At 30.4% G+C, this 11,417-nt stretch overlaps 1 protein-coding gene across 3 annotated transcripts; it reads right to left on the reverse strand.

Moving 5' to 3' along the window:
- Positions 1–8,267: 8,267 nt before the first annotated feature.
- On the reverse strand, positions 8,268–11,246 carry LOC108324922 (dihydroflavonol 4-reductase). Of its 3 annotated transcripts, none has more exons than XM_017557874.2 (6): positions 10,853–11,246; positions 9,744–9,925; positions 9,324–9,522; positions 8,995–9,126; positions 8,635–8,827; positions 8,268–8,519 (listed from the first exon to the last, which is right to left on the reverse strand). In XM_017557874.2, exons 1-6 carry the CDS (start codon positions 10,968–10,970, stop codon positions 8,357–8,359), a joined length of 987 nt encoding a protein of 328 aa, XP_017413363.1. In that variant the 5' UTR covers positions 10,971–11,246; the 3' UTR covers positions 8,268–8,356. The 3 variants fall into 3 exon arrangements, with proteins under 3 accessions (XP_017413363.1, XP_017413361.1, XP_017413362.1); XM_017557872.2 differs by having other exon boundaries at positions 8,995–9,154; positions 9,328–9,522; positions 10,853–11,242; XM_017557873.2 differs by having other exon boundaries at positions 8,995–9,154; positions 9,328–9,522; positions 9,744–9,913; positions 10,853–11,237.
- Between the last annotated feature and the right edge of the window lie 171 nt (positions 11,247–11,417).

The raw sequence follows: 11,417 nt of genomic DNA on the forward strand, positions 1-11,417 counted from the left end.
AACTTCTTGAAAAGTTTTGCCATCATATTATAAGCTCCACGAATCTTAAATGAGAATCTAGTGGGTACTGGAGGGAATCCGGCGAGACCCGAGAGCGTGGGGGAGCCACTAGTTGGGTATCCTCAACGACAATGGCAGTAGGGGAGGAAGAATGCGCGGCCTTCGGCGGCTTGTGTGCGAAATAAGAAGCAACCCTAAGTTATATTCTAGAACAACTCGAGAGAGTGCGCAAGAGAGAAACCACCACTTTTTGTCCTCCACCATGAGCGTAATGAGTAATAAGGAGAAGACTATGAGTACCAAGGAGTTGTGCAGGGGCCCTTGTTGCAGTCACATGATTTTCTAAGAACCAAGGGGCCTTTAAAGAATTCACTGGAAAACTCAGGTAAGGGGAGTTAACTTTTTGATGTATTGATTGAGCATGATGTGTTTCTTTTGAAACTTGTTAATCTTGAGAAACTATGTGGATAAATAATATACCCAATTGGAAGGTTGTGGGTTTCTAAGGAAAAAAATGGTTTGGGATGTTATTCCTAGAATATGAATGCACGGGTTGAAGGATTACAATGCATGTGGTTTTGCAGTAAGAGAAAAGTGCATATTGTGAATCTTTGGAGGGTAGCTGTAGGTTGGCTAGGTTAAGAAAGTAAATAAGAGTAGGAAGTGTTAACATGTTGTATGAGTGAAATATGACAATAAAGTGCATTGGTGATGGGTTGTGTTCTCAATAGAGATACTAACATGGGTTTATGGGTATAATAAATTATTATTTTGTAATTGCATGGAATGTTTGATGGGTATTAAATGTATGGAAGTAGTATAAATGTGGAGTAATGTACTGTCATCACATGATGGTATGAGTGTGTTGGGTAAACCTTAAATATTTGTGTGAGACAGAGAAAAAGGTTCACCACCGTGAGAAACTAGAGAAAGAGTGGAGTTGTTGCATGTATTATTGAGTCCTGTGTTTGTTTGTGAGTTGTGCATCACCGTGAGAGAAAGAGAGAAAATGAGTTGTACTTTGTGAGTTGTATGTTGTGTAAGTTTGAGAGTTTAAAGTATTGTCTGTGTATTTGTGTGTTCTAGAAAGTAATTCAGAAAAAATACAAAGAGTATATATTTCTCAAATATTATACTACGAGTTGATACCATGAGAACATATATTTATTGTTCAAAAATTTCTACAGAGTGCATATAAGATGGGATCTGGAGGTGGGTGTATAAAACTGGTGCATTGTTGGGTGATATAGGGTGGAATAATATATTAGGTGATAAAGCCATTTACGTTTCTCTCTCTACATTTAATTCTTCAAACAACCATTTACGTTTCTTTCTCTGCATTTAATTCTTTCAGCCACTTATTCATGAAACTACACAACTCACTCAGGTTTGGCCGCTGTAGCATTTGTACCGTTATATTTTTAACGGTGTGAGCGAAAATGACCGAATTGAACATTTTTTAACAAAATATGAGATCTTACTAAACTTTTTTAAAAGGTACAATCACTTTAAACCAAACCCCTATAAATTAAGACTAAATGATGTATTAAACCTAAAAACAAAACAATTTATTGGTACGGTCATGATACTAAACCGTCACTGTTTATCGACATTTTAATGATGTTGACATATTAATTATAGTTGTATCACAATTCTATTTTTTTTCCTTTTGTTTTTATCCATTTTTAATAACGGTTGTAATATAATCATAGCTGTTTTTCTTAATGATAGTTCTAAAATCGTTGTTGATTTTTCTAATTAATGACAACTAAATTTATGACGAGTCTAAACCCGTCGATAGACTTATTTTAACTATTATCTAAGACCTAATTTGTAGCAGTGTTTGTCACCTGTTTCAATAAAGACTTCTCTCAAACAAATTATCTTGCATATATGATCCGCAGAAACCTTACTAATATCTTTCCACCACCAAAAATTCATTCTTAGTGTTTATTATGTTATTTAAATTTCCCAAGTCTGCTTTAAATTTCCTTAAAATTTCACAAATCCTCTGGCTTATTGTTTGAAGAATCCCATAAATACAGTTACATAAATTCAATATATTAATAATATAACTTTTTTTTCATCAAACTCAATTTAATTCTTTTAACATTTTCAAAATTATGAAAAAAATCATTCAATAGAAAATGAAACCATCTCCATTGAAGAAAAAAATTATCCATATTGAAATTCATTTTCCTCCTAATTCTAAAATTTAAGTAAAATCAAAATCTCTACAATGGAAATGTATTGTAATTTTTACTATAATTAGTTCACCATAAGAGATGCATAGACTCTCAATACAACATATTGCTTATCATCTTTTCAACAATTTTAGTTTATATTTTCTAATCTTTTCATTATATATAATATATATAGTTCTTGTATGTAATCGAGATCTCTTGGTTCAGGATGTTCTCTTCTTACTTCTACGTTTGACTTGAGGTATGAGAAGACTCTAATGCTCAAATGAATAAATGGTATGCAATATTATTATCATGACTTATTACTTATTGATTGACTTTCTTTATAATTACTTTAATAAGACATGTCATCTCCATGACATCGCAATAATTCTTTATTGTAACATAGATGGGATAATATTTATTTTGGTTTCCTTCTTAGTTAAGTTTATTCAAAATGGTCATCTTTTCTTTCAGATGTTCAAAGTGGTCTATGTTTTTTATAAAAATTGTTTAATTTGATCTTTTTTATTGACGCGTTTAAAATACTAACAGTGTAATGTCCACTTTAACTAATATTTAATGAGTTGTCCAATTTTAAAATACGTGGCAAGACGTGACAAGATCAGTCTAAGTAACGTGACAATGTTAAAAATTCTCAACCTTAATTAAACCCTTTATATTACAATTAAATTTATTTAACCTTAATTAAACCCCAAATTCACTATCATGAAACCCTAATTAGAAACTTCTTCTCCTCTTTGTTTTCTAGTTCTCGGACAAACCTAGCCTTGGAATGCACTTGCGGGTTTCTTAGGGTTTTATTCTTCTCCTCAATCTTGGTTTGTTGTCAGCGGGTAAGATTCATTGTCGAGCAAGGAAGACTAGTTAGTTAAGAGGTTTTGTCTTCTCCTTTTTTGGTTACGGGTCGTGATTGGCTGAAAGGGTAGGATCCCTTCTTCTTCTTCTCTGTTCTAGGTTATTTTCGTAGGAAAGGAAAGGCGTTTTCCAATGGCTCAGGCGACACTTTCTTCGCAACAGCTGGTGCTTCAGCGTCTTCACCACGAGCTTCCGAGGGTAGGCGCGTTGTTTTGCGATGCGAGGATCTCGTCCTCCAACGTCTTGGTGCCAACAAGGGCTTGGATGGGATTAGCGTTTCAAATCAGGGTTGAATTTGGGTTCTATATTTGGGGTTTCTAGTAGTTGTGGTTGACAACATCAAGTGAAATAAAATAAAATAAAAATAAAAATATAAAAAGTGAAATAAAAACTTTTAATATTGCCACGTCATGCTACTTATGTTAAAACTGAAAAACTCATTGAATATTGGTTAAGGTGAACATTATGTCGTTAGCTATTTAAACGATGTCACTAGAAAATACTAAATTAAACTATTTTTACAAAAAAAGAAAACCGTTTTGACCAAAACTAATTAATATAGGAACTAAAATAAGTATTAAACTATTAAGATATTATTAATACAATATGTGATAATGCTGATTAACTTAACACGACTTGTGTCCCATTAACTTGATACTTATAAAGGTTGTTCCCTATAATTAGGTTAGAAGTGCATAGCATGAATAATAACGATAGATAACATAAGGAAGGAAGAAAGTGGTAAAAGGAAATTATAGTGAAAATGTTTATTCGTTGCGTGCAAAATATTTTTGGTATTAGGAAATAAATTTTATTCCAATCAAACAAAAAATCATCAATGAATTTGTTGCATAAGTAAATCAAAAGTATGTTATATTATTATTATATCAAACAGTTAAATTTGTTGTGTAGGTTCCATATACATACATAAATCTCCACACTGGTAAGATATTGTCCACTTTGAACTAAGCCCTCACGGATTTGCTTTTGGTACCACTCCAAAATGCCTCTTACTAAGGGATGTATCTTATGTGTATATAAACCCATGTATATTTCATATTTTTATCCGATGTGGGACTTTGTTTGTACCCAACAAAATTATCTCTCAATGGCCGAGAACTCAGAAAATGTAAACATTGATGAGAGGTATGCACGCCTTCGGAAGATGAGAAATAGGTTGGAAGCCTAAGATACAACGCCAAAGCTCATGTCTTACGGTGCACCCAAACTCACTCTTCTCTCTATATTTTATTTCGCCTCTCTATTTCATCTCATGTCATCTGCATATTATATTTATGGTTTAATAATTTCGGAGGTCCCTATTTTTGAAGAATCTGCTCAAATAGGTCTTCGTATTTTATTTGATCTCAATTAGGTCCCTATTTCTGAAAAACTGACTCAATTGGAATCTTGTCGTCATTTGGACGGGATGACGTTAAAATTTTTGTGTCGTGGCTTGTTGACTGCACAATTGTTAATAACATGACACAATTTGGTCGCCTTAGATTGGAGGGAAGAAGAAACACCGCCGCCGCCACGTGGAAATCATGATTGTAAAACACATCACCCATTGAATTTAATACACAATGACACGTCCTTAAAAAAATTACAGCTCAAATGTCGTCTCTCAACACTTACAAAAATGACTTAATTGACTCAAATTTTCAAAATTTAAGACCCAATTAAGACTGTTTTCAACAAGAGAACTCACTTGAGATTCCATGTTATCGTACATTTATTGAAGTGATATTGCAAAAATACTAAATATTCATATTAATTGTACATACAATAAAATACCACAATAAATAAGTTTTATTTTGTGACCAAAATAGTTGCAAAATGACATTTATCACAAATTAGTGATTTTTGATAATTTCCTATGTCAATAATTTTTTTTAGCAATCAATAATCTCAGCAACTATATTTTCGTCATTAAATTGATTGCAATACAAATGGAAACGAAAGTGACGGTTTTGGCGATTGAATTCACGACTGAAAAAATTGTTATCCAAGCGACAAATTTGACTTTAATAGCAAAAAGAAAGTGTTGGTTTCTACAACCTAATTTGCGACCGAATCAAGTGTTAACGACTAAAAATAAATTTGTCGCTAATGTTAAATTTTAATTAGTGAATAAATAGCGATGAAATAAATTTGTAATGATACTAAATGTCTAAAATAACGGTCGATAATATTATTAGTTAAATTTTTGTTGTTATTTCAGTGATTATATAAATTGAAATGAAAGTTTTTCTTCTGCATTATAAAATGTTAAAGTTTTTTTTTTCTAAGAGAATACTTCCGTATTGAATAATTCAAAAGTTAATATTGTATATCAAATTAAATATTTTGGAAGTTATTATATCATGCAAAATATAACTTTTGTATTGTGTAATAAGCAAGTCATTATCTCAATTTTTTTTTGGCATAAGAAAAACTTTCAAATATGTAATGCGGAATACTAAACCGACTTTCAGGTCACGATATATATAGAAAGTTCAAATTGGCTTCCAGATTTATTTTTTGCATTGTGTAATTTATTATACTTTTTCAACACGACACATGTAACAATTCGACAACAGATCATTAGAGTTGAAAGAAGGAGAAAAGAAGGAAAAGGGAAAGAAAGAATAGGAAAGAAGGAAAAGGGAAAGAAAGAGTAGGAGAAGTTAAATGATAGGAGAAGGAAGGAGAAGGAAGAAAAAGAAAAAAAAATAAGAGAAAACGAAGAAGAAGATAAAATTGAAACATTTACCATGAATTTTACAAATGATCAGAATTCGTTGGGTATAACCAACAAACATTTATAATATTTATCAATAGATTTACAATTATCAATAATCCTAGATAAATTTTATCAATGATTATTGTGAGAAAATTTTGTATGTCAATAATACACAATTTTCTTGTAATGATCACCTTGTTGTTAAGTAGTTGATTGTAAAAGATGATGGAAGAATCACATCTTTGAAGGGTTGTTCAAGGTTTTCTTTAAGGGTTCAAAGGTTTAATGGTAGAAAACTCTACCCAACTTGTTTGGATACCACCATGTGTTTGGATTAGTGTGAAGGTAAGGGTAGGATATGATTTTAAGGGCTATTATCATAAGATGGATATATTATGGTCGAAGGGGATATAATTATCCCTTGTGTGAATCACTTACACAACACCAATGTTTGGTATTCTCATAATATATTCTTTCATATATTTTTTTTGTCCTTATACTTTATGGAAATCAAACTATAAAGAAGAGCATTTATTTGTTTTTTTCAAGACATTTTTCAATTTTAGTAAGATCTTTGGCACTTATTATCTCCTCTGAGATAGTATCCCTAAAAACATTAGAAATGTTGCGTTTGATGATCATAAGACTTATGCTAATTGAGTGGTCTCATTTCTCATAATCTCTCATTTCTTTAGAGGTACTAAAGTCCGTAAGAGAATTGAGTTTCTCAATCCTTAACACAAGGTCAAGATCCATGCATCCCATAACAATTTTCATGTTCTTTTTTCAGTTTTTAAAATTTGTTCTATTAAGAACCAAAACCAAAGTTAGATTAGGAGAAATTGAAACAATAGTAACTGAATTGAGAACAAAATAAATGATATAATTATGCTCACATTATAAACAAATTTCAATCATCAATATGTTCAAATAATAGCATAACTCATCTTAAGATACATTGTCCACCATTAATATCAAGTCTTTGGATAATAATATTCATTGCTAGGAGTATCTTGTTGTAACCATTAAACATTGACAATAAGACATGTGCAACAACAAATCTATCATTGAATTGATTTATAATGACATGCAAAACCTCACGATTATCACACATTTACCATCACAAGTGTGTAAGCAATGCTACCAAACATTAATCTTCCTTTGAATCAATAATACTCGCATGTATAAATATGAACACAAACATTAAAATTTATTACAAATAATCTACTCAAAAGAGATCACTTTGACGACTTCTTGATTCAATTAGTTCATTTAAAATGTTAAACTACCAAAATTTAAACCTTTATGTACGAAATTCAATGAAAAAAGTTAATAAAAAATTCAAAATGAATTTCATCATGAATTTGGAAACCCGTAATTTTAAGCAACGCTTTGTGTATATTTATATAATGTTGCTATGCAATAGAAACCATATTTTAAAATTTTTAAAATCACACAAGAATAGAAAATGGATTGGCTCTACTACCAATTAAAAGAAATTTTTTAAGAACTAATAATGTTCCTAAACATATGACTTTATCCATAGAAATTTAAAATGCATAAAAAATTATATATTAATCTTTAATAAATCCACAATCTAATTTATGATGAAAAGAATATATAAACATACTTGAGTTGGGCATTGATAATGATGTAAATGATACAATTAATCGCGAGTATATAATTTTTCAAATGAAGAAGACTTTTTTATCTCTCATAATTGATAATTGGGTATTGCCGCCTAAGAGAAGCATAATGGACGCAGATGAATTTATTTTAGTAGATGTTTAGGAACATTTATGTTATTGGTGAAGATAAAAAATAATTTATGTAGAAATATAATAAATGAACTTGTGCCTTCATTTCTATTTCGATACAGAATTAGATAGAATATATTTAGATTAAATATATTTTTAGTTTTTAAAGATTGAAATTAAAATTATTTATTCTAAATTTTGATATATTTTTATTTTTAGACTTTAAAAATGAAAAATAAATAATTCTTTTAACTCAAAAGTATTAATATTTTAGTTCAGACTAAAATTTGAATTAGAATATATAAAAATGAAATAAACAATTCAAATATCAAATTTAAAACAATTAGAAAATTAAAAAAAAAAATCACATGTAACATATCTTTTAACATTCTTGATAATATATTACTAACAGAAATAATCAAATAAAATTAAATTTTTAACAACTAAAACTTAGGCTAACGGGAGATCAATTTAAAATATTTTAATAAAAATTAAGACGAAAAACATATTAAAACTATAGGATAAATAATTTAAAACTTAAAAAATAGTTTGTTACAAATTTTTATTGTCTTTTTAGACGTAGAAAGCACAAGATAGGAGGATGTTGATATATTATGGAGAGTTATTATTTTAAAAATGTTTGACGTTATATAATGACATTGAATGAGCAGTTATTATTTTATAATAGCCTCAGATAATTGCATATAGGTAAGAAAAACAAGATTTGAAGACAACTAATAATTGTCAATTCCAATTCACGACAGAAGAATCATTTGAAGAATCCGAAAAATATGAAAACATTAAGTGCCATTTCATGATGTTTGAGCAGTTTTAGGAAGAAGCCCTTTTTCTCTGCATGCATCAATTGCTTCAGTATACATATCTTCCACGCTGTATTTGAATTCAAATCCCAAGTCTTTGAGTTTCTTCGAAGATAATTTTACAGCCTCCAATTCATCTCCAATCTTCTCAAACCTAAAAGTCCCATGGATTAGACATACACTTTAGTTATTCTTTATTCAAACACATGGTGTGCAGGTAAACTTAACCTGATTAGAAATATGATATTTAAATTTGGTGAGAGACTTACTCAGTGGGAACCTTGTACTCTGGGTATTTTTTGTTAATTAATTTTGCAATCTCATGAATAGTAACGTCACGTGCATTGCATATGTATCTTCCTTCTGCTTTTGCCTCTTCGAATAGAAATATGTGAGCAAGACAAATATCTTCTATGTGCACCAGCTTACCCTGTCTTATGATCCCATAATGCTCCTCTCTTCCTTCATATATGTAAAATTTTCTTCAATCAGATCTCACAATATATCATCTATTCATTTTCATATTAATAACTTTATTCATTTTCATATTAACTATCTTATAAGTAAGGAAAAAGGTGATAAAAATGAAAATATATAATTAGTTGTTCAATAAATTTGAGTAAATTTACCTAGGATAGGGGAAAGTGCTGTGATTATGCTAGATGGCATCGATGGAGGCAGAAATGGGCCAACAACAAGAGTCGGAAGGATAGTGATGAAGTCCATTCCATTCTCCTTCGCAAATTTCCATGCTTCTTGCTCTGCAAGAGTTTTAGAAACGAAATACATCTACATTCAAACCAAGTTAAACAAAAAAACATTATTTTTTTATAGCACATAAAGAAAAAAATCATTGCTAATTGCATTGAAGAGATTAATGGTTTAATTATATTTTATGCATATGTTGATTTGTATCTTTGTTTAATATGAAAAATGGATAATTAAAGAGAAAACGTACTAACCCAACCGGGCATCTTTACTCTTCTGCATAACTCAACATCAGTCCAACAGCTCTCATCATACAAAGGCTTTTGGTGATCAGTAATATGTGTGGTTATGGCCGAGGATGTGTAAACTAGCCTTCTCACAGTTTTTGCCTTCAGGCATGCTTTCATGATATCTATCACTCCCCTTATTGCAGGCTTTATCACTTCATTCTGCATTTCCAAAACCACATTATAATTATCATTCACTCTTCATTTATAAATTCATTTTAGATCATAACAAGTTATTCTAAATTTATCATTGATGATGTAGAAATGAAGTGTAAAGTTACATCTATCAAAATCAGTGTATATCAGTATATTTTAAAAGCAGAGCTAAATCCAACACACACAAAACTCATTAGAGAATAAGGTTATAGAATGGATGAGTGGACCTCAGGATCTTTGGACTCAAAGTCAATGGGTGTGGCCACATGGAAAACTCCAATGCAGCCTTTAATGGCTTCATCAAAGCTTCCCTCTTCTGCTAGGTTAGCCTTCCACAGTGACAGCTTGCTCTCTGCACCTGGTATTTCCAGCAAGGGCTTCACCTTCTTCATGTTATCTACATATAAAACTATCAACATTTTTAATTCCTTTACTAAAACAAGTTTTGAATAGTAATTTATACTTAGTAATGGTCACAATTCCCTTTCGTACTCTTTCTTTTTTTCTTTCTATACCTTTAATGATTAGCAGACATGTATTCATTATATAAAAAATACATCTTTAAAATATGCACAAGAAAGAGTCTTTACCTTATAAATAATTTATGAAAACTTATTTCAGTTTAAAATGAAAAATTATTGTCTTTTTTCTCTTAAAATTGTGTGTAGAAAGGCTTTTCAAAACAAATCTAAAGCTATATATTCTCAGTGTTAAATGCATGCGTGTAGCCATGACTTGTTTTCACTTTTAACAATGTTATACAATCAAATGACTCATAAAAAAAAGTTACAAATAATTTTTTTGAGTTTTTATAAGTTATTAAAAGTAACTAATGGGAGAAAGTTTTTATAAATAAGTTTATTGAAAAACTAATTTTAATTTCCAGAAAAAAAAAAGTATTTTAATTTTTTAATTTTCTTCTCGTTGCAAAATTTTCTAGGAGTCTATCCACCTTGTCTTTAGCTTCTATAAGACTTTTTTTTAGCTTCATTAAGACTTTGTTCTCTGCATAATTTCTTACTTCAATCCCCAACAACTTTTAAAAGCTTTTCCTTTAATAATCTAAAGTGTCTCTATGGATCAAAGTAACTTTTCTGTCAACTTCTAACAGCAACAAGAACTTCAGTTGACACAAACATCACTCACAATTTGTCACATATAATCAAGTTGACATGGTTTGAACTACCTTTTGGATACCCAGATAAAACTTTACAAACTTGAGACTAGAATGAAACCAGAAATTCAAAAGGGTAAACAAAAAGAGGTATTTTAGCCTGTGATATTGATGTTGGAAGATGAAAAAGATGAATTTAGAGAGTGATGGATGAAAAGGAACCTGGGTCAACAACGGTGGCTCGAACCCTATAGCCACGCTGGATGAGTCTCATGACAAGCCATGATCCGATGAAACCAGAGGCCCCCGTGACACAAACGGTTAAGGATTCTGAATCCATTGTTCCGGCTTCTCAAAAACTATAGAATGAAACCTTCCCTCTTTGTTGGTGATGAATTGGAACATGTTGGGTAGTAGGAACGTTTTATAGAAGCTGTGTTTTTGAAAGATTCTCACCTAACTAGGCTTTCACCTAACTAGAATAAACTATTCAGATCCCGTTGATGTATGTTTGAATAAAATATCATAATCAAAGGTCAAAAGGGTCGTTCGTTGGAAGTATTATTTGATGGAGTTGTTGGAAGTAAGGTTATCTCAGAAACATAATGGAAGTAGATGCGAAAAATGACAAATCAAGTTCATGACCTGTGATGATATTTTATTGATGAGGGCTAGAGTGAGACATAATGCAAAAATAAAATAGATATAAAAGAATGAACTTTTACATTTAAAAAAGTATATATATTAAATATAAAAAATTTGTATGCAAAAATATAATTTTTGTTTC

This window comes from Vigna angularis, chromosome 3, assembly GCF_016808095.1.
Source record: "Vigna angularis cultivar LongXiaoDou No.4 chromosome 3, ASM1680809v1, whole genome shotgun sequence".
In the NCBI taxonomy this organism is placed as follows: domain Eukaryota; kingdom Viridiplantae; phylum Streptophyta; class Magnoliopsida; order Fabales; family Fabaceae; genus Vigna; species Vigna angularis.

Coding starts and splice junctions, on each gene's coding strand:
- LOC108324922 (XM_017557872.2), bottom strand. CDS start 10,970: ATGGATTCAGAATCCTTAACCGTTTGTGTCACGGGGGCCTCTGGTTTC. Junction 9,155..9,327: donor GAGTAAAGATGCCCGGTTGG/GTTAGTACGTTT, acceptor GTTTGAATGTAG/ATGTATTTCGTTTCTAAAAC. Junction 8,520..8,634: donor GAGTACAAGGTTCCCACTGA/GTAAGTCTCTCA, acceptor TGGGACTTTTAG/GTTTGAGAAGATTGGAGATG.